Here is a 27,935-nt window from a genome sequence, read left to right on the forward strand (position 1 = left end):
GCCAACGCAGGCAAACTTGCACCATAGGGCAAGGGCGCCTGTGTTGTAGGCAAGATTGTCTTTGTGCAGGAAGCGGCACCTTCCTGCACAAAAACAATCCATAGAGGCATTTTCCTCTTTCCCTATGTACAGCAGAATGAGGAAAGAGAAAAAAATGAAAAAAAAAACAAAAAACGGGGGAGAAATAAAGATATTTTTCCTCTTTAGAGTTTGTAGATTTATATAGAGCGGCTTATCACCCGTGAGGGTATCCAGGAGCTGCCCATGGGCATGGATACGCCTCACCTGGGGAGGTGTATCTTTTTAGCGTATTGCCAGGTTTTGCAAATCTGGGAATGCATAAAAAAACATTGGATTTGTGTGGGAATACACACAGCATCGCCCATGGAATGCCGCCCTTGTGCAGAGTAATGCAGCCAGCGGTTTGCACTGTGTTGCATTACTTTGTATTACAAAGCCATGCAAAGTGGCTTTGCGTAGCTTCATAGATATTACTTGGAGCTTTCTGTCGTGCATGTACCACGTTGCGTAGTGCAAGCAAGCCACAAACCCATCTTAAATATGCCCCTCTGTGTCTCCAAAGGCCTCCTTTAGTGGTGTCTGTTTGGTAACTAACACGTTACAGTATCTTTGGCTGATTGTTATTTGTAGGGTGCTCTTTGAAGCAGGACTATGCACTTATGGTGTATCCTCGATTAACAATATGATTCTATCAAAACAATAAAGTTGTATTTGATTTTCAATTTTAATGTGTTGTGAAAATAGTGTGTATATCTGATCCTTGTGATTGACAAGGAAAAGCACTGGGTGTTTTTAAAATACCCCTCACACACTATGAATCCCATAGTGTCATGCTTCATCATTGGGGTCTTCCCGTCCCTCTAAGGGGCAGGGCGTGCTGCGACCTACAGACTACACAGGAGCACTTGTTGTTGTGACGATAGGCTATGTGTGGTGTAGGAGGATAGTGTGAGTGGTAGGGGAGGTTAAAGTGAAATAAAATAAAAAAATTCCTGGCTAGTGGAAAAAATAATGTATTCGCTTCCCTAGCTGAAAATGTTAAAAAGGGGTTGTGGTAAGGTTACTTATTATGCCTTACTTGGTCGACATGTTTCATAAGCAGACCCCCTCTGCTTATTCATCAGGACCTATTTTGTTCCCTACTACACTCCAAAAAACTAAATAAAGGATAGTATGCCTACTTTCCTAAATAAATCAGCAAACATCAGCTGGTTTATTAATTCCAGCGCTTGAATGGGCCCTTCTTCAAAAAATGACCCAATTTGGTCTATTTTTCAATTAGTTATCGTGCCCCATGAGTGTGGCATCTGAGGTGGTCGGTAACACAGTCGAAAAAAACTGCCAGAATCAATCCTCTGTTGTGCCTCACTGCGGAGCGGCAGTGAGGCAAACGGAGGATTGATTCCGGCGGTTTTCGACTGTGTTACCGACCACCTCAGATGCCACGCTCATGGGGCACGATAACTAATTGAAAAATAGACCAGACTGGGTCATTTTTTGAAGAAGGGCCCTTTCACGCCCTGGAATTAATAAACCAGCTGATTTTTGCAGATTTATTTAGGAAAGTAGGCATACTATCCTTTATTTAGTTTTTTGGAGTGTAGTAGGGATCAACATAGGTCCTGATGAATAAGCAGAGGGGGTCTGCTTATGAAACATGTCGACCAAGTAAGGCATCATAAGTAACCTTACCACAACCCCTTTTTAACATTTTCAGCTAGGGAAGTGAATAAATTATTTTTTCCACTAGCCAGGAAATGTTTACATTTATTTCACTTTAACCTCCCCTACCACTCACACTATCCTCCTACACCACACATAGCCTATCGTCACAACAACAAGTGCTCCCGCATAGTCCGTAGGTTGCAGCACGCCTCGCCCCGTAGAGGGACGGGAAGACCCCAATGATGAAGCATGACACTATGGGATTCGTAGTGTGTCAGGGGTATTTAAAAACACTTAGTGCTTTTCCTTGTCAATCACAAGGATCAGATATACACACTATTTTCACAACACATTAAAATTGAAAATCAAATACAACTTTATTGTTTTGATAGAATCATATTGTTTGTAAACATTGAAACTGGAGGTTGATTCTATCAGTCATACCTCTACTCTCCCCTTTGTAATTAACTCGTATCCTCGATTAAGTAAGGCATGGGATGAGGACAAGCGAACATTACTTACCTGTAATCTTCATTACACCTAATGTAACCCCTTTTTATCTCATTCCATCTTCAAGCAACCTGTTGCAACTAAGTACTTCTAAAACGAGGGCTTAGTCAGTCTTGCTACCCTTAGGCTTAGACGCAGAGGGGATTAATCGATCACACGACAAAGCTGAACAAATATCCCACAATCTAATGGGTCCCTTGGAGGCATCATCAAAGCAGATGTGGGTTAATTGTCTGCCTCTCAAACCCAGTTGCACATACATTTATTAAGCAGTGTAACTAGGAACAATTGGACGCAGTGTAATGCCCAATGCCCTTAAGTAATTGAGACATTCAGCAAGTTAACGCCACCTCATATTTTTTTTATTCACATGCAAGTTTCTACTTACATGCTGCAATACAATTGATGTGATGAAAGCAATAATCAGACAATGAGGAAATAAAAATGCCGTCTATAACAATTATGTGAAAAACTCCACTGAGGAACATATATACAATAATAAAATCCACCCTCGGCAATCACAACAGAAAACTTTGCATCTTATAAAATAATTTATCCACATTAGTAAGTACAAGCTTACAAGGTCATCAGAAACAATACACAGAGATATAAGATTGAACAAATCAAAAATAAATTATATATTTTCATTTCTGTTAAATACATTAATTCAATTCCAGCCCTCTTTAAATAATAAAGGAAACCTTTCATAAGAACTACTTGTGATGATGCAGGCTACACAATATATCATTTTAAGGCAAGTTTAGTATCAAGGCTTTGCAAAATCAGAAATACATGCTCTTGTGTTTCCTAGGAAAATTGGTTAATTTCATAGTTTGGAACAATGTTGATGTTCAAGGGCCACACTTTGTGTAGAGCAGTAATGCTCTGATTTCTCTTCTCCATTCGATTTTACCAAAGTTTGCTGAATTAAAATCCCCCTAAGGAATACTTTTTTTTCATGTAATTACCGATGAGGCACAGCATTAGTTTTAGACAAATATTGCTTCTCACAATGCTCAACCAAGGATTTCAAGCACAGTAAGACGGAACTGCCTCCAGCATTAGAGAAACTTTGCACAAATGCAAAACAATATGGAGAATCCACGTGTAACATTTTTGCCAGCTCTGTAATATGGAATGGAGCAAACTGATTTTGCCTCAGCCCACATTCTAGAAAATGTTTTGCACCACTGAAAGAAACGTATTATGAAATAATATGCAACAACACACAACAATATGGATTTCAAGTAAATAATAACTATTTTCAAAAAGCAGTCGTAATACACCAATTGCACTTTTTTGTAATGATTGGGTAAACTTATTTATCACAATTTTTGCTACTCATTTAACAAAAAAAACTGAACAAAATGATTTGGCCTCAAACACAATACAATATTCAACATTTGAAAAGTGGAGCAAATATATCACCTCTTATTCCTATGATAAACGCATTAAATGCAACAGGAAATCAGTTTGCTCAATCTTTTACCCTAGTGCCAATACGGTTTGCTTCATTCCATATTGCACAAGCTACAAAACAGATAAAAATAATTTTCTTAAATTTTTTCCACCAGTCCAGTGTCTGTGAACTAGCCGCAAGGTGGAGAGGGTAAATCTTCTCATTAAATATTTTATCATACTCGATGTTGTAATTGTAACAAACAGTGGCAAATTATACGAATTAAGTTTTAAATAAGGAGAACTCGACCTGAAATACAATTTACTGCATGAGCATCTTCCTATATCACTTGCCGCAATAGTTTCTCCTCAATACACATTAACACATGATTATCAAAATGTGCTGCTGCTGTAGACTGAAATTAGCCCTAGTGAACTCTGAAAAGGCACGAAACATGTTAGTTCATATACAATAGGTGTAAAGCAATTAAGCATGCCGCACATTAAGACACAAATACCTCTAAAACAACCACTGAGGTACTTTTTCCAGTGACTAAAATATATGGAGGGTAGGATGGACCCAGCTTTCAGAGATGTTTTCAGAGCAGGCTGGAAATTGGTTGCATGCCACATGTGTGAGCACAATGGGCCCAATTCCCTTTTTTTTTTTGCACATCTAACTTTAACTTAGCCCCCCTAAAAAGGCAATTTTGCTTTGAAATTCTGACGCTGTAGATTTTGCATAGTACAAAATGTACATAAGAAAGAGGAAAGTCTACTGGATTGGTAGATTGTCATCCTTCCTTAATTTAGAACAGGAGTACAAAGAGGTGGAGGGGTAAAGGAGGAGGTGGTCCCGCAAAGGGTTGTTAATGCCCACAATCAAGTTGGTGTGTGACTGCTTACAAACATTATGCAGGTAGTTCCCACCCTACAAACACACTTAAAACTGCTCCTGTAAAGGGCAGTAAAGAGCACCTTGTCAGAATGAGGAAGAGAACATTCATAATGTATAGGCTCGCGGCGGACCCGGAATCACCAGAGGAAACAACAATACTGCTGGAGATAAAAAGTTCAATGCGCAAACTCATATTTCCGCGCTAATAGGTTTTGCGTAGTTGGAGTACTTCTGTAAATATACAACTGTCTTCGATTTCTAGGGGTACTCCTCAGATTCTTTGTGAAACCCCTCAAAACTGGAATTCTACTACAAACATAGGAGAAACCCAGCATGTGTACAATCTTGAAGTTTACCAGCCTTGGTTTATGAATTAGGCCTTTTGAGGTTTGTCTGACATGCTGTGGCTTCCTTCTGTGAGTTTAAGTTAACTAAAAAGAAATGGTTGTATATTTTGTTATGACTCCCATCCATACTTTTTCTCTAAGCACCCTCAAATGAAAGGAATATTCTGGCCTGAATGTGGCAAAAACCAACAAACACCTTTCAGGCGACAATCAGCCGTGATGGGGCAAGTACTTGTCTGTTCAATCTTTTGTCATGTGCGTAAAATAAACTCACAGAACTGCATCTACCATAATGCTTTGAGAGGACTGGTGCAAAATATTCACAGAGCAAACCACAACAGTGAAATGTTTGAGAGTAATCAGTAGGACGAGACATGCACTGCCCCAGCATGCACTGCAGAACGGATTGATTCCCATAAAGTACCTTGTCATGAGCAGTAAGAACAAATATTTAGTCATGACAGTCAGTGACTCTTCATTGTAATTGAGATATTACAGTGAGAAACTAACATAGCATGTCTCCATTGCCTCTATGTTTTGGCCAAGCACCGGCTTGTTATATTTTTTGGCTTTTTCTGTCACACCCAATAACTCTGTTTGAAGCTTTTTAATTTACACAAAATGTTATTTGAGCCAGCAATTCAAACACCTACCTCAGCGGGGCTTGACATTTGCTAAATAATTTTACAGCATGTGACTTTTGTTAGTTTAGTTAAGGCTACCAACACTTGGGCTGCTTATGTTTGAAGATAGAATAGAAGTTAGGGGGCACAAATTGACAACTCAATTAGTCCACATGAAAAAAATGGAAAATCTCTGGAAATATTACGTGCACTAAGAAGGCAGCTGTTTCTCAGTATAACCGTGATGGGGCGCAGTAACAGAAGGCAGGCGAAAGTGTCCATTAGATGGGTATGGCAGCACTTGGGTGCTATTCCATTCCCTACATTTTATTAGGAAATGTTGCTAGATGCCTAAGGGTTCTCTTCCAAAAGTTCAGCTAACTTTTGAGGATTTTAGGAGCCAGTGTAAATATTTTTTTTATCACTATGGACACAGAAGGTTCCTAGTGAAGAGCACATAGTTTTCGAAGATCTAGCTATTCAAAACAATAGGAACGTACAACACGCGCAAAACCACCCTCTCTAAAAGAGTCTCTTCAGATGCCTTATTGATGTAAACCACTACTGCGGAAGATGTGCTTCATTGGACAACCCTGTCTTGCCAGCTCCCAATCCACTTTAAAAGAAAGCTAGAATACTTTTGTTATCTCTTTCCTCCTCCAGAAGGACAATGTGCCAAGATCTGGCTGCATTCTCTCAACTTTCTAAGATGATTCATCCTCATCTGCAGTTGTGACGCTAACTTCGACAACCATGAAAGTCTAGATAGGGACTTGTGCAACACATGGACTTGGGTTAGATATCACTCAGCACCGTGTTGTACTGTAACTTAAAATTGTTGCCCATGTTGCCCAGTCTTAAACACAGATTTCTTTGCCCACACTTCTTCTTCAAACGCATAAGCCAATACTTGGGATAGGCTTTGATGAATAATTCCCATTTAAAATATTGCACAACATAGAGGTTTTTTAAGGGTTGTGGGATCAGCCCAACAAAGATGTTGACGTGTTTAAGATATGCAAAACAAATATTCTGCTAATGAGAAGATATTTAGGAAACACATTTTTTTTATAAATTGACACGGTTTACTACAGAAATATCCAAAGTGATTGACTGAATACTATAGCTTGACATAAGTACCCGCATTTCGTAGAGTGTAGCTTGGAAGCTACTATCAAAGAGGTTTTGTACATATCCCACAATTCTCCTGCTAGGAAGTCCAGAATCTTTGGAAGGTCTGCTCCTAAACTCTCACTTGCACCTAGTATTGAACCAAGGCATGACAAGCCCCAGAAGAGATCCGACTGGAACTCACGTCAAACAGCAATCTATAGGTAATGGGGGTTGAAGAGGTAGACGATTAGCTACACGTACACTGAAGATTCTGTGAACCAGGCGCTGGATAATACAGTTCCCGCCTGAGCAATTGTGCTTTGACATTTCCTAACTACACCGATTTGCACAAGTGTTAAGACAACATTTGCAGCAAGTGATCGGGTCAAAGGTGGCATTAGTTAAATGTTGAGGGAAACAGCGCTGGTGGAAATATGCACAATCAGGTGAAAGTCATAGAAGGCCATTGTTTATTATGCAGGTAAGTTCCTTATTCCGTGGTAGACAGTAGTAATGGTTCAAAGATGAAATAGTAATTAGGGCTTTTCAGAACTCAAGATTTTTAAAATCTGCTAAACAGATTGATGAGAACGAACTGTTGAAACCCCGTATATGTAAGTTGTGAGAATGAAGGAACGAATATGACTTTGTGTATATGAGATGCATATCCCCTAAGCATGAGGACTGCACTCAAACCCATTAATTCGTGCAAGTTGCTTTTTAAATTACACATTCTGTATTTTTGCAAAAAGAGCCCCCTACCAGTGCACAATGGTACTGCAACCTTCCTATTAGCACTAAGCAGAGGTTCCTACAACGTTGTGTCCTCCAGTTTATCATGCTGTATCATTAATAGCGTGTACACAAAACATGTTTTTAAACTTTTTGTGCCCATATGTACTCGCCTATTTATCAGAAACTCGTAAATGCCCAGTGGACCGTTGCATTGTAAGAATCTAGCTTTTTTTTAAGGTTTTCAATTGAATAAACTCTCAGCCCTTCCATAGAAACTATGGTAGTTTCTTGTGATACTCACTGTCTGACATGACAAGTAATGTAAAAGCATGGGATGTCATTACATTCTGGTCCTAACACTCCACAAAATGAATATAAATCAAGGAAAAACATCACACCATCCTGATATGTGTTTTGGGCTCGTACTGCAAAGTATTTTTGCAAAGAATGGGAAAATATTGTGTATTAAAGGCAGAGTAGTGTCTTCTAAATTTTGACTCTATATTGGCCAACTGTGTGGCAAGAGCTGGCCAACAATATGTACACGTGACACTAGTACCCCATGTCCTCAGTGTAGTCATCCCTTTGTTCTTCCATTTATGATGTGATGACATCATCAGAATTGTGCTCTTCAAACTAGAGAGGTCTCAAACCAAGGATTTCAAGGGATGACGCCCAAGGTGCCATCTTTGAAATAAGTAGCCAAGAACAGTATACCAAGGTCTCAGGTTTACAGTGAATATTTAACAAAATCATCACTGGGTCTTCTGCCATGAAATGCCCAGGACAAAACTGCTTTCAGAAGCCCCATCTAGCTCACAATAAGTTTGTGACTAGGAAACAAGAAGTCCAACATTAACTATGGAAGGAAATAGAACATTTTAAGGAGGATTTCAATATCTCTATGAAAAGTGACACTATATTTAAGTGGTCGGTGCACCTGTTCATTGTAGGAATTTTACCAAAAATTGTCTTAAAGAAATATGAGGTGTTACAACTATACTCCTCCACATGCCATTGCGACCTCTTACCTAGGGTTGAAAATGCAACTCAAACCAGCATGGATCACTTCCAACCAAGATGACATTTTTACTTTTGGACTACCTCCATCTCAATTTCAGTCTTTTATGTTTGATTTAAGATCCTAAAACGCAACAGTTTACTTCAAATACACATACTGACTATTATCAACATTCTCTATACCAACCACAGAACCAACTTCTGGGGCAAGCTAGCCCTCCCAGCCCGCTTCAGAGCACATCCTTGATAATTCTACATCTCACAATTGAAACATTCTTTTTTTTTTTAAGTTACAAAGTATGTGGCATTACTACAGAAAGTTTCTAAAAATACTGAAATGCTAAACATAAGGGATTTTATTAAGAAAGCTTGAGCAGGTCAGTCTGCTTAAATTAACATTTTCAGTGATACTGACTTCAGTTTTCTTGGGTTTGAGGCTGATGTGTCACAGACATTGATTAGAAGCAAATTATTCTTTACAATTGAAAGGATGGTGATGCCAGCAATACAATGGTGTTGGTACAAGGCTGTAACCCAGGGCAGCTTGGAGAGCAGTCTGTGAGCGAATACTTCAGTAATGGATGAATGAATAATGAGTACTTCTATAGCGCACGGCTACTCAGAAAGAGTGTTCTTGCACTGTTTAGGTGACTCAGAGTGGAAAGGAGGCGTGGTCCACTGATCTCTTGTTATCCTACTAATAATTGTGAGTGCTGGCTTTGCTGGTTAGGACTTGGAGAGCCTCTTGGCCACATCTGCGTACGCCATCTCTGTTTCCTTGTCGGCTGCACAAGTGTTGGTAAATTCGTCCCGCGCATAAGCATTCTTCAGGTATCGCCATACACCCGTCATCTCTGTTGGGATCTCATAATTGCGGTATTTTTTTGCTACAATCTGAAAAAAGACCATAAGCCATTTAGGGTAGTCAGGTTTTGTTGTACTATTTACAAACAGATTTATTCACAATCTACTTTATAAACGTTTGATGCTCATTTAAATAAATATTCAATCGAACATTCATATGCTTTTGATCATGTCAAAAGTTTTAACATACTTAGTTATAAAGGCCTCAGAAACAAAACTTTAAAAAGACAGATTTTGCTTACCCTAAACCAGGTTTCACAATCCATCATTATGCTATGGGCATTCATTGGGATAATCTATCCACTGCACAGATCCTGGAGGTCAGAAATCTGAATGAATCTGCTACTGCTGTTGCCAAGGCTACTGGTTTGCAAGAATGGCAGGAGAACAACAGTATCTACTGTGTAGTCTCTGACTTCAATTCCCTTATTTATATATTAACATTAATGTGATGATGTATTGCTTTTTAGACATACATATAGTTAAAAAAAAAGTTGCAGTCTCTAAGTTATTTTTACCTACATTTTGGTGACGCGGTGTCACTATTTTTCATTTACATTTAATCACACAGTATTATATAATATGTATAAGTAACATCTTAGTTATGCGCACTTGATACTTGCATTGATGTTAAGAATAATGAGTAGATGTCACATAATGATTAATTGAAGTTAAGGCATGTTTATGCTATGGTAGCGGGAGTTGTGGAAGGCCTTATAATAACGGATTCCATATTACAATGAAATGCTGTATTTTTGCTTGTTGTGTATCACCTTTTTCTTGCACCAGGCACCAGAGCTACTGTGATTGCATACGTGCTTTGTATATAGTTGAGTAAGTCATTACTCCATTTGTTTATGGATACTTTTTTTGTGCGCTGTTTCTAGACTGCTCTATGTGGGATGGATTTTGGTGTTGTGTGTAGGGCTATGAGAAGTGTTCCAAACTACTGGTTGCATTTAAGCATGGCGTGAAGCAGAGAGATGTGTGAGGCATATTCGCATTTGCATTTGTCTACCACTATTAGCTTTTCAGATTTACATTGTCTCACAACTGGGAGATCAAGTTTGGGTCCATCCACAGTTTTAACCACAGGTACCACCACAGTGGAAATATGGGGACCACCAAGAAGAGGAAATACTGCAACCCAATGCATCAGTAGTAGGACACGGAGATTGCACAACCGAAGAATAACCCCAGCCCCCACAGTAGAGGGGCTAGGGTCCACCAACAAAAAATAAATAAATATATATTAACATTTTAAATATTTGAAACCTCCCCCCCAATGTTTTAATGTAATTGACACCTCAGGCGTTACAGCTGCTTCTCTGCAAAGCCCACTAAAAGTCCTGTTATTACAGAAAAATGTAAAATAAATAATTACATACACCACAGTAGCAGGTCAGTGGGATCACCCAAGTATGATCAAAGACACCACACCAGTGAGTTTAGAGGGTCCACCCAAAAGAAGAGATGGCTCCACCCAAGGATAACCACAGACACCACAGTAGTCTACGGGTGCACCCAGAAGCGAAGATGGGACAGCTGAAGGAGAACTGAAGGGTACCGCAAACACCACCGTGGTCGGTTACTGTTTAATGAATCCACCAAGAGGACGTGATATGCAACCCATCCAAGAAACTGACGATAGGAGACGATACGTTGTATTCCTGTGGTGGGAAGTAGTGGCTAGAATAAAATCGATGAGAGGTGAGGCAGAAAAGATTAAGAAGGGAGAGCGATGGACAGGGTAGGGTTGTGGCCCCACTGCCCTTCCTAGCCCTAGCAGGCTCAAGCATGGACGATATCACAGTAAAACACCTGTAACCTCTACTCCCTTTACCTAGACACCCAGGCTGGACGCCCTCGAAAGAGAGGGGAGTAGACCCACAGGCTGGGCGGGCCAGTCCACTGTGACTATTTGAATGCAGAGTGGACAAGGCCAAAAAGTTAACAATGCTATGTGTGTGGGCATGCTCTGGCTGGTCATATAATGGCTGATAATAGCTGAATTCAGCATTTCTGGTATAGAAATACATACATGTAAATACCAAAAGTCCAAATACTTTTAATCTGTTACCCATGAAACCTGCACAAAAACTTGAACTTCACAATTGTTGTGATACATCTGAAAGAACTACAAAGAACTCCAGTCTTTTAACCATTCATTTTTCCATGAATGGTTGTCCCATATAGTCTGCAACTATATACACCACAGTAAGCATTGGAAGAAACAATAAAGAAGCTATTGTTGCAAATCAATTCCGGATGATAGCATGGCGATCACCAAACTCGGTATGGAAAATACCTTGGCAAATGAGAAGTCCATTGTCAATTTCAAATAAACGAATTATAATGTTTTCCTTATATACAACACTTGCTACTGTGTTTTCCTGTTATGCGGTGCTCTAAATACAAGTGTAGTTTTTGTGCAGCTTAGCTATACTGTTGTTGAAAGTACTTGCCAGGACTTTCAAATTACACAAAAACAGAAAAAAACATATACAGATATACACACACATAGAGGGGCATTTGGGTCCACTCGCTCTGCATTAGGCTGATCACCTGTCATTCACATTTTAATAGCACAGCATGGATCATTAGGTTAGCCCACATCAGTCTTGACCCTATTGCACATTTAGCCTTATAACAAGTGCATCCTTAGTGATAATGTTGGTGAGTTAGTCCTTCACTTTTCCCATTTTCTCCTTTTACAGGTCCTCTTCAATTTTTACTTTCTCCTTTTTTATGGTATGGCTTGACAACGCAGCTGTTGGCAGACAATTATGTGAACATCACTAGATAGGAGCTTTGGCTCCGCCCAGACATTGGCGGACAGGAGTGCAGGATTTGATTGGAAAGAAGTTGTGTGATGCCACAACAAAAAAGAAGTGCTTGCTGCACCATGACTGGAGGTGACAAGGGGATTCCTCTTGCTTAAAATGCCTATATTTCAAACATAGTGACGCAGTGACGCACTAGACGAAACACGCCATCGGGCTGCACATTTTTTTCCTTTGAGATTTCTGGGTATCCTTCTATTTCTCCCATCCGGCCACGAGGTAGTCGTGCAGCTGGCACTGGGAGGAAGCGTGTACAATTTTGCACTATATCAGAAAACTGTTCCACACACCCATCCTGACGCAGGGTATGGAGTGTGGGGTAAGCGCAAGTGCCTAGCGTTATTTACAAAACACACAAAGGGCCTTGACTCACAACTCAGCAAGGCTGAGTCAACTTAGAATATTCAAAAACAAAAACAATTGCCAGTGCTGAGAGCCTAAATGGACGGCAACCAAGAACGATTAGTGTTTATGAATATAACAAAAAACACCTGCTTTATAAATTGCAACAAATGAGTTTTAATTCTTTTCTCCGAATACTTATAATTTTTATAAGAACCAACTGGTTTGGTACATGGGAATACAACAAAACATTTATATACACAATATATACATGAAAAAGTCAAAAAATGAACTTACTCCAGAACAATATTTACATTTCAAACACTCTTGGCCAATCCAATCACACATCAAATCATTCAAACAAAACAAACAAACACTGATAGGTCTCGGTGTCAATAAGGCTTTTAGAGATAGAATCCCAGGTGAAATATGGCTCTGTCAAAGTCTTTTTTTAGAAGATGAAAAATGGGCACAAAAAGGATCCCTTATTAACTTCATACACGTCCAAACTGACGACATTAATCCAATGACCCGAGACCAGGTGGGTCGACGCGTTTCGAACCCCGCGATTGCCGGGGTTCTCCTCAGGACCAATAATGCAACTGAAAAAATAAATGAAAACAAGGCTTTAGGACTAAACCTGTACTACGAGATGTCCCCTGTTCTACATCAAGGCAGACGAGTATACCTTATGGTCTTCGTATGAAGCTCCTACTAAGACTGTATTGTATTCTCAACAGGATTGGTGATCTGGGGCTAGAGGAAGGAGAGAAAAGAGAGTGCCGACAAGTCTCATTTAGTCATGGCTCGCACTCGTTTGACACATACAATCCCATTCAGGCTGATGACCTTACCCGCTATGTTAAAATTCAAAACCTCTTGTTCCAAGTTTAAATCCAGACGGCGGCATGGTCGCGGCCGCTGCAAAGGAAACGAGAGGGGCGTTGTAATGTTACGTTGTAATGTTAAGTCGAAAAGGATTTCCAAGTGTCTCGATGGAAAACGGGGACCGCACATACCTTGGCGTGCAGGTTAGGTGCTTCTGGCGGGTCGGCTCGCTGTGTCTCCCTGGCTCACTCGCTCAACAGTCGTGTCTGAGTGAACGATTGCTTCCTGAATGCTAAAGAAGTGAAGACACGCCCCCGCAGGGATGCTGGGTGATGTAGTTTGCGGCGGGGAGTGGGGAATTCCTAGATGCAACAAACCTATGCGTGCAGTATCCGGGGATTGCTGGGTTATGTAGTTTGTAAAAGGCAAGAACCTGATCGTGTTGACAGCAGGGAAAAGCGGTGGATCACTCTAACTGCTTGGTTTATATATCTCAGAGATTTCGTTAAGCCCGCTGAAAGCAGTGTTAAATTTCATAATTAGTAGCGCTTCGCGCTGGCTCAGCATTGCTTCCAGATCTCCTCCTCGTGGGTCTTTTTCGATTTTAGACAGAACTGTCCATTTAATGTCAGTATGTTCATGCTTTTGACTAACCCAATGATTGACTAGTGGAGCATTCTCAATCCTTCGCCGGATCCTAGATTTGTGCTGCGTAATCCGTTGTCGAATTTCTTGTGAGGTCTTTCCAATATAGACCTTGGGGCATGGGCAAACAATGGCATACACCACGTTACGGGTTTTACAGTTGGTAAACACATCGTGCTTCCAATGAATGTTGTTAAAAGAGAAGACCGACTCCTCCAATGTTGTTTCACAGCATGTGCATGTACCGCACTTGTGATGTCCTCTGGTAGGGGGTAATCCAAATAGGCTCGTTAATGTGGGGGCTTTCTCAATAGGAAGGGCTGCCCTCACTATATGATTGGCCACACTTTTATCTTTTTAGTAGGCGAACAGTGGGGGTGTTAAAAAATCCTCATGGAGATCTTTCAGCAAGTGCCAGTTGGACATTATCAGTTTTTTATGTTGGTTAACCGCTGGGCAAAAGGTAGTCACGCAGACTAATTTTTTTGAGTCCGATTTCACCTTTTTCTGCAGCAGCGTCTCTCTTGGTGTCCACCACGCTCTTTTCAGGGAGTTTTTTAGCAATTTTTTAGGATAGCCTCTCTGAATAAGGCGATCTTTTAATTGATTGGCATGATCAAAATATTCATCTTTATTTGAACAATTTCGGCGAATCCTAAGAAATTGTCCGAACGGGAGGTTCTGTCTCAGGCTTCGGGGATGGTTGCTGGTGAAATGTAAGGCTTTGTTTCTATCTGTCGGCTTGCTAAACAAGGTGGTACTTAAGCTCCCCTCCTTTGGTTGTAGTTTAACATCCAAAAAAGTAATGGATTCATTGGAGGCTTTACAAGTGAACTTGATATCATTAGTTCTAGAATTCAGCCAGTCAACAAATTTCTTGAGTTCTTCATGCCCCCCAGTCCAAATGAGGAACACGTCATCAATGTAACGCATATAACTAGATATGCATTCGCTAAAAGGGTTGTTATTATAAAGAAATTTGTTTTCGAACAGTCCCATAAACATAACCGCCAGTTCCGGGGCAAAAGGACACCCCATTGCTACTCCCTTTGTTTGGTAAAAAAACTCAGAGTCAAAAGAAAAATAGTTTTTTTGAAGAGCAAAACTTGCCAGTCCTACGATAAATTCCGTTGGGACTCTCATTGGTCTCTCCCTCGTCTCCAAGAACACAGTAAGTGTCTCCAGAGCCTGTTCTTGTGGGATTTGGGTATAGAGTGAGACAACATCCAAGGTTACTAACAGTTGGTTATTGTAGTCAAACCGAGTTGTCTCAATTCTGTTGAGAAATGCCGTGGTATCTTTAAGATGCGCTGGAATGGTTTCAATAAAGGGTTTCAAGAAAAAATCGATGTATTTTGCCACTGGTTCGATGAGAGAGTTACAGCCTGAAACTATCGGGCGACCTGGTGGATTGAATTCATCCTTGTGCATTTTTGGCAGCACATAGAACACTGGGATTCTGGGATTTTTGTTTTGTAGGAATATCAGTTCTTTTTGGCCTACAAAACCTTGGTCAAAGCCCCTTTGAATCAGGTCAAACAGTTTGTCCTTCAGTTCAAGCGTGGGGTCCTTTCCTATACGTCTGTAACAATTGTTATCGTTTAATTGCCGATGAACTTCAGTTTTATACTTATTGATGTCCCAAATAACAATAGCTCCTCCCTTGTCCGCCTGTTTGACGACCACGGTTTTGTCATTCTTGATAGTCATTAATGCATCCTTTTCTTCCTTAGGGAGATTATATTTGGTGTAACATTTCCTTTTTTCCATTGCAGAGATTCCTGACAGGACTGTGCGTTCAAACGTGGGACTTTGGAGCCTGTTGGGCAGAATGTGGATTTCCTTTTTAGACTTGTTATTTCCGTAGGTTGTTCAACTTGAGAGTCCTGAAAAAAAGTTTTTAGCCTAATTTTACGGCAGAACTCAAGGGTCTCAAGTTTCATTTTAACGAAATCCGTCGGCCTTGTTGGAACGAAATTAAGACCTTCGGTAAGAATTGCTGTCTCTGCCGTAGTCAGGGTCCTGTCCGATAGATTAAATATAGGTGATTTGCTCAATTCTTGTAAAATTGCTGGCGGGTCCTCATCTCCCATGGCTGTGAAAAACGAACCCGGCCCCTGCCTCTCTGCTGGCCTCGTCCTAAAAAAGGCTGTTGATTTTGTTGCTGTTGTTGCTGTTCAGGTTGATTGCCCTTTTTATTTTGCTGTGTCCTGGCGGTATTGTCAGTGTCACTTCCCGAGGAAGAAGATGTATCCGAAAATGTCAAGAATTTGCGACGTGATCGGCCTTGGTTGTCCTGCAGGAATCTACGTGAATCAGACCGTTGATAAAAGTCTTTGTTCAAATACGGATACACGGATTCGAGAGAGAAGTTCTTTTTATCGGAATCAAATGTATTGTACCGTATAATCTTTGAACTCCAAGATTTCCTTATCTATTTTCTCCAATAGTATTTTTGAATCAGTGATCAGTTGGTTGTTCTCGATTTCTCTTTGTAAGGTTACGATCTCTTCTAATTCTTTTACTGATATTCTGTGTGCTGTCTCTATTGTTAGGACCATCAAATCCCTACTACATTTGGTTTTTCAGTTGCATTATTGGTCCTGAGGAGAACCCCGGCAATCGCGGGGTTCGAAACGCGTCGACCCACCTGGTCTCGGGTCATTGGATTAATTTCGTCAGTTTGGACGTGTATGAAGTTAATAAGGGATCCTTTTTGTGCCCATTTTTCATCTTCTAAAAAAAGACTTTGACAGAGCCATATTTCACCTGGGATTCTATCTCTAAAAGCCTTATTGACACCGAGACCTATCAGTGTTTGTTTGTTTTGTTTGAATGATTTGATGTGTGATTGGATTGGCCAAGAGTGTTTGAAATGTAAATATTGTTCTGGAGTAAGTTCATTTATTCACTTTTTCATGTATATATTGTGTATATAAATGTTTTGTTGTATTCCCATGTACCAAACCAGTTGGTTCTTATAAAAATTATAAGTATTCTGAGAAAAGAATTAAAACTCATTTGTTGCAATTTATAAAGCAGGTGTTTTTTGTTATATTCATAAACACTAATCGTTCTTGGTTGCCGTCCATTTAGGCTCTCAGCACTGGCAATTGTTTTTGTTTTTGAATAGCGTTATTTACAGGCCCAATGCACTACTGAGTGGGCATAATTACAACCCTTAGGGCGTGAGGTGTGGGGCATCTACCTGACAGAGCAGAGGCAGCAAATATGCACACACATGGGAACAGTGCACCCCTATCCTCGGTGGGCAGGACAAAAGCGAAGGCCATCTGACCAGCCTGGAAGTGCCCAGGTAGCCTGCACTCCTTGCATCCGTCACAGACAAAGAACCATAATGAGAAGTCATGTGTATGTCCTTCAACCTCTATCAAACAAGGGGGAGCAGTCCTACTCTGCCTCTGGTGGGCAGACAAGCAGGTAGGCCCTCTGAGCTGCCTGGAAGTGCCCAGGCAGCCCGCAACCATTGAACCCATTACAGGCAGGGACCTGGCAGAAGAAACCAGGTGGTGAGTGTGTACCCACAAGCCTCACAAAGTGTCAAGCACAAGGACAGAGGTAGCGTTACTGCTCCATGTTTTCCATGTGCACGCATGCACCCAAGTGGGAGCAGTCTGCTCCTGCTCTGCAGATAAAGCAGGGCTGCGAGAGTGGGAGAGACACAAAAGTGGCAAGTAGGGGCCTAAGCGGCTTGTTAGTGTAGTGTGAACAGTAGGTGAATGCTAGGTTAGTGGGGATTGAGAGCATGGTGAGAGGTGTATGAGTGGTGTGTGAACAGAGGTTGAGGGCAGGGTGAGCTGTATCTCAGTTCAGGATAAGCAGTGTCTGAGTGAAGGGTACGTACTGTCTGCAGGGTGAGCGAGCAGTGTCTGAGTGCAGGGTACGTGCTGTCTGCAGGGTGAGCGAGCAGTGTCTGAGTGCAGGGTACGTACTGTCTGCAGGGTGAGCGAGCAGTGCATGAGTGAAGGGTGCACATGCAGCATGAGCAGTGTCCGAGTGTAAGTGGGGCTGTGTCTACTCAGTGCTTAATTTGTAGAAAAATAAGTGCCAGGGCCCTCATCAGGAGGCCACTGCAGCCTACAACACCCATTGCCCCTGACAGGGCTGCCAATGACAGTACCAACACTATTACCAATCATCACACAGTGTGAGAATTCAGCCTATTTCAGGCCCCCAAAGATAAAAGAAAGGCTGGGGCAGCAGTCAATAGTCATTTTTAATGTATATTGAATCAAGAAACAACTGCTGTTGTGCTCATCTCTACATTATATGGACAGCACCACCACGTGGCAGATGGTTACAAGTCCCAATATTGACAATTAAGTGCCCGTGCGGAGCATTGGAAAACACCTTCTCCAATTAAGCACTGGTCTATGTCCAGGGTGAGGAATGTCTGAGTGTAAGGTGAGCATGCTGGACGAGAGGTGTCTGAGTGAAGTGTAAAAGTGTCTTATTGCTGTTTGACCGAGTACGGGTTTAGCAGTTTGTGAGTGTGTTGGGTCAGCTGTGTGTGCAAGGTGAGCAGTTTCTGAGCATGCAGGATCAGACGTATTTGAGTGCAGAGTGAACAGTCACCATAACTGATCTGTTAATGGTGTGTGAATGCAGGGTGAGAAGTATGTAAGCAGTGTGAGTGCAGGATGAGTAATGTGGGTACAGAGTGAGAGATGTAAGAGTCCCAGGTAAGAGGTGTGATTGCTGAGTGACCAATGTCAGTGCAGAGGGATTGGGCATGGCGAGTGGTTGTAAGCGTAGGGTGAGAAGTTAGTGGTAGTGGCATGTGTCTGGGTGAGAGGTTTGTGTATACAGAGTGACTGTCAAGTGAGTGCATGGTAGGCAATGAGTGAGTGTGCAGAGTATGTGGTGTAAGAGTGCATGACGAGGTGTACAAGTGCAGGGCGCGCAGTTTGTTAGTGCAAGGTAAGAGGTATATGTCACTGCAAAGAGAGCGGTGTGCCCTGTGTGATTGTAGAGGGAGCAGAGGGTCTGTATAAGAATAGGATGAGAGGTGGACCCATGTGATTACAGACTGAGCAGTGGGTCTCTGTAGGAGCTGGGTGAAAGGTGTGCCAATGTGGTAAAGTGAGCAGCATGCAAGTGCAAGGAGCAGCACATTAAATCCAGACCTATTATCATTGCTGTTTATTTTTTATGTATCAGGTGAAAAGCTGATGAAAAATACTATACGCCTGACAGTTTGTAGATCAAGATATACTTTATTGTTTGATTATTTAAAATCTTACAATATACAATTACAAAAAATACTTTTAGTATAAAAAAACAATAAAAGAACTTTCATCATAAAATTCATTAAAAACATCCTTAATATACTTCATTTGAGACTTAGTCTGCTAATTTTGTTTTTACCATTAATACATTTTTTACAAAAGTAGCATTCATGCCTATATCATTTGACTGAAGACAACATTTCAGGGATTGCCTACATGTCCATATTCCACGTACATTAAAAGGGACTTTAAGTAGTTTTATCCTTTCATTTTGGAGTCCCGGACAAATACAGAGCAAGTGGACAATATTCTCCTCTCCACTGTTACATAGTCTACATATTGAACTCCTTTCAAAGATTTTCCAAGCGGGAGGTGGCAGGTTCCCGGAAGGATTCCAAATCTTGCTTTGAGAAGGATTTGTTTGTTGTTTCCTGACCACGGTATTTCCAAATAGTCTTGAACCTTCTTTGTTTTATATCCATTTATTATTGTCCAGGGATGTTTTCTTTTTGTCAGACTATCTTTATCATTTACAATTGATAGTTGGTTTGACGTTCTATTAATTATTTTCTTAAAGGAAGCATTAGTTATGGAATTATTCCAAATTGAGGTTACTGCAAACTCTTCTATAGCTTCTTTAAGAAAAATCCATGCTGCTGCCTTTGTGTTATTACTTATCTCCTTCCATAATAACTGAGAAATTTGGTTATCTTGATCGTTTTTAATCCGGTTCCAGGTTTTGATAAAATGTCCCTTCCTCGCATAATATTGGTTAGTTAAAACCAATTCAAGTCTAATTTGGGCTGGTGAGGCATTTATTGGGAGATGAAATAGTAATTTATATGTTTTAGATACAGCATTAATTATTGTTTCCGTATCCCTTCCCATTAATGACTCACTGCCGTATGTGATTGTTGGTAGTAATCTTGCCCCTATAATCTTTAAAAACGGCCCATATGTGAGGTTGCCCAGCAATTTCTGCAGGATTCTAAATGCAGCTGTTAGGGAGTTGGACTTCCTCTGAATATCTCTTATTTGCGACTGGTAACTACCCTTCTTATCAAAAAGTACTCCCAGATACTTATATACTTCAACTTGTTCTAGTTTGGTGTTTTCCATATACCAACTACATTTTTGTCTTAATTTTTTGCTCTTGGCGACAATCATGATCTTTGTTTTGGTTTCATTAATCACCATCCCATTTTCCCTTCCGTAGGTAAATGTTCCAGAGATTAGTCGCTGCAGCCCGATTTTTGTTTGGCTTAACAGGATGGCATCATCGGCATACAGTAAGTTTGAAATATGCCTATCCGCTAATTTCGGAGGGTGAGCATTTAATTCATCTAGAGTCCCTGACAAATCTGCCAAGAATAAATTAAAAAGAAGGGGGGGCAGTACGCGGCCTTGTTTTAATCCTTCGTTGGCTGGGATTTCCTTCGACAGCGTTTGCCCATCCCCCATCCTTACCCTAACCCAAGTTTTGCTATACAATAGCTGGATCATTTTCAGTAAGGCCGTTGAAATGTTCATTTCTCTGAGCTTTTTCCTCAGTAAATTCCTTTGAACACAATCGAAGGCTGATTTAAAATCAACGAAACAAAGATACAAGGGCTGTTTAAGACTAATTGACTTGTCCATTATTAGCGATAATGCCAGGATGTTTGTTGATGTCCCCAATCCTTTAACAAAGCCAGTTTGATTCAGTGGCAGGATCTTACTTTCTATTGCCCAATTATTCAACTCATTAAGCAAGATCCTAGCAAACAACTTGGCATCTGTGTCTTGGAGTGTGATGAGCCTGTAATATTCTGCGAGCGCCCAGTTCCCTTTTTTGTAAATTGGCGTAATTAGTGATCCTCGCCATGACTCTGGGATAACGCCTTTTTCAATAACTTCATTAAATACCTTTTCTAAATGTGCTGCCCATAGATTTGGATTCTCTTTGAATAGAGCAAAAGGGATACCATTCGGTCCTGGTGCCCCATTTTTCTGTTTTTTAATTAATTTTTTCGGTTGATCTTTTGTTACTGCGATTGGGGTTTCCATATCACCATCGTGGGTATCCGTTGGTTGGCTTTCAATTTTTTCTATTGTCATACCATTTTGGTTTAAATGCTTTTTAAGAAATGTCACCCATTCTTGCTCAGATAGAACGGAGGAAACAACCCTTTTATTTGGTCTAGCCAAACCATTTATAATTTTCCAGAACTCTCTTGTGTTTATCTGTTTGCTTGCATGGTATATTTTTGCCCAAAGTGCTTGTTTTGCCTGATTTTTCTCATTCCATATTAGTTTCCTCAAATTTTGATTCGCAGCTTTCAGTTTGCCTGATGTTTCCTCGTTAGGAATAGTTTTCTTGATTTATCTTATCATCCTATTCCGTGCTCTTTTTAGTTTAGTAATGGTATATGGCAGGTTTATGTATGATTTATTTTCCTTTCGATCGTCATTTTGATTACTTTTATCCCGTCGCATTTGATATTGAGGTTGGGGTTTAACCAGCATCATAGTACATTTTACCCATTGTTCTATCGAGGTTTCAGATGATCTTTCATTGAAGCACAATTCTGATATTTGGATAACTTGATGATTCGTCACATCCTTGTTCCTAGTAGCCCAAATTAGTTTTTTATAGTTTACTGTTCCAATATGACCCGGGACAGTTTGATACGGTTGATTTGCCTTATTCATAAGGTTAATCGTTGTTATCTGCTGGCAGTGATCACTATCCGTAACTTCCTCTATTTGATATGCAATGATATTATGGAAGGCATTAAGAGATATCATGGTGTATTCAATCCTTGACCTTGACTTGTTCTTAAAATATGTATACGCTGGAGGTGAATCTTCTTTAAATCGACCATTTAGTATATGCAGGCCCATCGCTTCCATGTCTTTGACAAAAGATATTGCAATTTTATTACTAAAAGGCAAGGTTTATTTTCCTAAATCCTGTTGTGGGATAGACCATGGATAATCCTGTGTTTGACAGGTGTCATGCCTTGTGAAGGATGGCATTAGATTAAGGTTAAAGTCCCCAGACATAATATACTCCGCTAGAGGGTCTGACAGCATTAAATCCATGAGAAGGTTATACAGTATACCACACGTTGACTCCCTACTAGGGCCTGTTGGCTGTATATAAACATTAATCAGATATACAAACTTTAGTTCCTGTTTCGTTGTTTTATATTTCAACTTAATTATTAAAATTTTTGACTCGAGTCGTTCATGTTCAACCTGTAAGTCCGCTGAAATGAAGATTGCTAGCCCTCCGCTTGGACGGCCAAATTTGTGGTTTTTATTTGCATGTTCAAAATGACCTTTGAATCCATGTAGAACAAATGGTTTGGTTTCCCACGTTTCTTGTAAAAAGATAATCTGAGAGGGGAGCAATATTGAGTCTATATGTGCATTATGAACCTTTGCTCCCAGCCCATATATATTTCATGAACACATTCGGACAAGACCTATCTCATCTACTTTGGCTGCAGAGTACCTAGTAATATTAAATCATTGTTCCTTATTACTGTGTAGTGACTTGGTGATCAATTATTTTTCATTTATTACAGGGTTTTTACCCATATACTTTTGAGACAACCATTCTCCTGCTTTCTTGGGTGATTTTCCCCGGGCGTTTTTGAGTACTGGAACTATTTGTCTGTCTATTTTAGCATGTTTGGTATTTTCTTCATCAATAAGCGGTGTTGGATAAACCTTTGGGCCTTGTTTCGTAATTAGTATACCCCAAGCTTTGAATGCGTGTTGTTCTGTCAGAATCAATTCCGCTATTGCCGGGGAGTTTAGTGTAATTAGCGTGGGAGCATGTGAACTCTCGTTTCCTGTCATAAATTCAATAGAATAGATATCCTTACTCACTACCTTAGAGAGGGATGGAATTGACTTGAATAGTCTGAGTATATTGACTCGATTCAGGGTATCTTGCCTACCTCTAGACTCAAATGCTGGTTTAAAGATAATTTGTACTTTGTTATTTGGTGAGTAATTGTACTGAGGGACCTTTTCGTTTGATAACTTTGTTTTGAAGGTAATTCTTTTTACCCCTTCACTGCTTTCTATAACCAACTGGTCCCATTCTGTAGTTTTTGAGTTATCTTTGTCTTCCTCACTTATACTGGATTTCGTGGATAATTCTGGTTTTTCACCAGCGTGTTGATATTGCTGGTTAGTAGTTTTTATTATTACTTTTATTGGGGTTTTATCCTTCCTTCTTTGCTGACTGGTGGTTAATGGACCAGTCGCTTCTTCCTCCTCCCATTCGAGTATCTCTTCATCCGATTGAGGCGAATCATCCATGGTCCTTTTATCCATTATTTTCCAAACCTCCGGCTGTATTTTTTGATCTTTATTCACCCATTCACCTTTAGATTCTAGATGCCTCCTATTGGTGTTTCCATCCTGTTTACTTTTATCGTTCTCTTTTTGCTTTGTTTTGGCGCATTTTACATGAACATTCCCTTGGATAATTTTTGATAAAATAGTGGGAAGTATTTGTTAGTTCCAATCATATTCGATATTGCGACCTTTTTTCCTTCATTAGTTAATCCTATTTCCTGCCTGTTTAAATCTAAGATGTTCTTCTGTTTTTGATCTACAGCACTATCTTTCCCTATCTCGTATCTATTCCCGTCTATGGTTGTTATCTGGTCTTCATCTGTTTTTATTGTAGCACACTTTAGTTTTTATTTGTTTCCTCGCTTTCCGTAGTTTTTTCTTTTGACGTTTGGACAGCATAGTGAAGCCATTAATGTTATCTTCCTTAGTTTCCTGATCTTCCCTTATTTCAGTGTCAATAGTATCCTCCCTTATACGGTCCATTGATTGATCATCCAATGTGTGTGTGTCCATTATTCGATTTTCTTTACTCAATGCTACTGTTTTTATGTATAAATTTGTAACTAATATTTCTTCTGGGCCCTTGTCATTTTCTGTGAGGCTGATAAATTCATTATCCAACGTATTAATTGTTTTGTTGTTTTCACTGTTGACTTCCTTGTTTTCATAGTTTTTACCTTTTTTCATTTCCATACTTCGTTTATTGTCTTCTATTATACTGTTCAAAACCTCTGGTATTATGGCAAGTTTGTCTATGATTGGTGAATAGATATGTTCTGTAGATGTTTTCTAATTCTCTTTCTGGGCACTAATTATCAATCCATTTAGTTGAGCAATGTTATTGTCAATCCCTACAACTGTATTTGCCATTGTTTTAGCAGTTCAATTTGTATATCCATTTTGCTGGATTGGTATTGTAATGCTTCCAAAGTAAGAGTTGATGTTTGGTAGAAAACATCCCAACTTATTTCGAAATGTTGTTGTTTTATTCCCAATTGGTTATTTTGTGTAGTTTTCTGATTTTGGGAATTATTCTTTAAAGCTGTAGTTTGTGTTGCCATGTTGTTCTCACAAGTATTTTCTGTAGATACATATTCCACCAAGCTTTCATTTATTTTTTCATCTAATCCAATATTTGTAATCCTCCCTATATCTTCCCCCCCTTTTAGTTTGCCATGACTTATGCCTTGATGTTCATTGTCCTCATGTATATCACATCCCTCTTTATGTTCGTAATTATTCTGAAGATTTAGCGAGATTTCATCGGGTGGTATGTATAACCTTTTATTTATTTCTACATTTACTTCTATAGGCATCCTTAGGTGTTTTTGTTCCTTCGTACATTCCTGATTAATTTGGTTGATTTCATTGATGTTGCACTCGGTATTTGTGGTATAGCCACTTATTTCCTTGTTCACTACCTCAGGTGTACTGGTTTCGTTCGATTTAACCACTTCCTTTGGTTTTTCATATTGATGTTGATGCATCCCTACCTCTGATATACTCATTGAATCGCTTATATCTGGTGTTTGTGATTCTCCTTGGTCATTCATCCTTTTTGTTGTGATTACCCTTAATAGGTCGTTATCAGTGATTTGAAGTTCATTCCCCTTTTGGTCTTTCAACTGGGTTTGAGAGTTACACTTCCCGAATTGTAGGCATTTCCGTATACTCTGTTTATTGATTATTTCACTGGCTATTGGTTTAATTGGGGTCTGTAATTTTGTGTTTTCCCCCTCAAACTGTTTTGTCATCAACACCCCCGTTGGATCCTTCATGAATGAGAATTTCTCTGGTATTTTACCTGACTTCTCAAACATCCTCGCTATTGGGGAGATTAACGACTGGTTTGGGTCAACTATATTTGATTTAACCTTTTTCGCTACCCTTGATTGTTGCATTTTCTTTGTGCGTTTTACCGCTATTCCTGCTGTTCTCTCCTTACCAGAACGCATAATTGACCAATATCCCCAGTCAGATCACTTTTGTTCTCCTCCGGCTTATCACTAATTCTCCAAATTAGAGCAAAAGGAAAAAAATGAAGGAATGAAGATTTACTGGTTAGGACCTGTCTTTCGTTCTGTTTTCAACACACTTTACAACCCCGTATCAGCTGACTCCACCTCCCCAGCCTGTGTGCTCCTCTCCCCCACAGACTCAGTCACTTAGTTCTAAAGATGTTAATTGGGCCTTTGAATTAACAAGCAACCAGACGACTGCGGGTACCGGGAACACCAGCCGTCGAGGTCAAGCAGTGGAGGCTGGTAGAGACCAAGTAGATGTTGATCTATGGAACGGAACGGAAACTCCGTTAGGCAGGTCACGTTGGAAAAAAAAAAAGCCACCCGGAGGGAGCCTTGCAGGCCTGCCTTGATTTGAGTTACCCGCAGCTCCTGCTGTCTTAAGCAGCCTTTCCAATATACTGTTCCTAATGTCTTGAACCAGTATTTGCTGATTTATCCTCTCCAGGCAGAATTGCTTCAGCACAGGCGACCCTCTGGTCTATGGTTTCCGTCCGTGTTTAGGCTAGCCTTCTGATATACAGCTTCTGCCTTATTTAGCAAACTTTCGATTCTCCCACTGCGTACCCCCCCTCTCTGTCGAGCAGCACCCTCCACGGATCCTACTACAGTGATTAAGCTCTTATTACTCTCACGCTCAAGCTCTTATGCCCACTGCAGTGTATCGCAGCTCCAAGTGCCTCCACCCCTGAGACAAAAAGTCTGATCACCTCACTTCTGGTGTAGAGGGGCCAGGGAGGGGGCCTTATTCACTATCTGCAGGGGTCAATCCGTGGCTCAGTCCGCTGCTTGGTGCACACACCTGCCCTGCTCTGTTCTGCTCCTCAGCTCCTTAGCTCAATTCTGCTCCTCAACACCAGAGCGCCATAGCTCTCCCGCATACTCCGGGGCTCTCCTGCATTACTCACGTGACCAGAGCGGCTTCGTGGCTTCTTGGGTTCTGGGCTTCTGTTTTCGCGGTTTCTCGACCCCACGGCTTCTCGGGTCCCGCACTGCAGCTCCTCCTCTCTGCCACTACTTTGCAGGTGCTCACAGAAACTCCTCTCTTCTTGCCCCTCGGACCAACCGCACAATCGACCACAGCTCTCCCGGTCGTGGCTCTCCTGGCGTATGCTCCTCCTCTGCATACACCACAGGGCCGGGTCCGGGTGGAGGAGTAAGAAACCGCAAAACACCAAGGTGAGCCATAACCTTCCCTTAGCTCTCCACCTTGCTCGCTCGTTGGCGTTCGGCTGTTTGCCACTCTGGCTCTCTGACTCTCTGTTACTCACGCCTGACAGTTGCTTTGTGGGAAGCTTATGAGCAAAAACGTTAGCATCAGTTTGTACTGATGAACAGCCAATGACAAAAGCTTTGGCATGAATGGTTCTGATGGGTCTGATCAGTGTAATATGAAAAAATATGATACAAACAGTAGGCCTGGCCTCTTTATTGTGAAAAGCATATGGTAATGTCATTAGCCTCAAATGGTGTATTGCCATTAAACTGTGTAAAAGCCTGTGCACGGGTATTGGGTTACATTTAATCTCATAGATTTCCGCAAAAGGTAAGAAATTAGGGGCCTGATTTAGTGTTTGGTGGATGAGATACTCTATTACAAACATGATGGTGTGCCTGATGCGCACCTCGCAGCAAGGTTTATGCTCAATAAATCTGAGTTGGTTATGGTGTCAAGCCAATGATAAAGGCTACTACAGGCCTGATTTGTTCATTTGGAAAAGTTATGTCAAGTGCCATAAGACTGGACAGTTTATTATGAAAAGTTATGACAAAGGCAGTAGACCTGACCTATTTATTGTGAGAAGCATATGGTAAAAGTAATAGAATTTTGGAACTAAATTGTTGTTATGCTGCAGACAGGTATTTTGCAGTAGCGGCTGCCTCGGAACCGGAGAGGTGGGCGGGAGGGGGAAACGTCGTTTACAACGCGGTCGTTACATCGCGATGCCATTACATTGCGGTTTTTAGAACGCAAGTCGTTACAACGACTTGCGCTGGATGGTGCTCTAGGACAAGGAATAGTATAATTTACTATCCAACACCTTCCCTACAGTATGTAGACTGGAGTTCGAATAGTAAATGATACTACTCCTAAGTCCAGCGCCCTCCAACGCAAGTCGTTGTAACGACTTGCGTTGTAAAAACCGCGATGTAATGGCATGCGATGTTTTAACATGCGTTGTAATGTCATACAACCGGGCGGGGAGAATGGATAAAAAAAATCACTTACCTTCCCTTCGCCGCTGCCGCCGCAGCACGCCTTTCCTCCGTCCTCTGTGTCTGCACTGACCGCACTGGAAGCAGACTCCTCCAACGAATAGGCCACGTTACAATGCATGCGTTTACTACGCATGCCATTACAGCACGGTCATTACAATGACTGCGTTGTTATGCCTCATAGCATTATAACGCAAGTCATTACAACGACTTGCTGTAAGGGGGGTGCTGGATTTTGGA

The 27,935-nt window shown here is 40.8% G+C and overlaps 1 protein-coding gene across 2 annotated transcripts in view; it reads right to left on the minus strand.

Annotated features, from left to right (window-relative positions):
• Positions 1–2,536: 2,536 nt before the first annotated feature.
• Positions 2,537–27,935, minus strand: part of CLIC5 (chloride intracellular channel 5) — a 517,917-nt gene continuing 492,518 nt past the window's right edge. For both annotated transcript variants that reach the window (XM_078647637.1, XM_078647638.1), the window contains exon 6: positions 2,537–9,224. In XM_078647637.1, the coding sequence (XP_078503763.1) occupies positions 9,057–9,224 (168 nt within the window). In that variant the 3' untranslated portion in view covers positions 2,537–9,056. The remainder of the gene's footprint in view (positions 9,225–27,935) is intronic.

Source organism: Lissotriton helveticus, chromosome 6 (genome assembly GCF_964261635.1).
Source record: "Lissotriton helveticus chromosome 6, aLisHel1.1, whole genome shotgun sequence".
In the NCBI taxonomy this organism is placed as follows: Eukaryota; Metazoa; Chordata; class Amphibia; order Caudata; family Salamandridae; genus Lissotriton; species Lissotriton helveticus.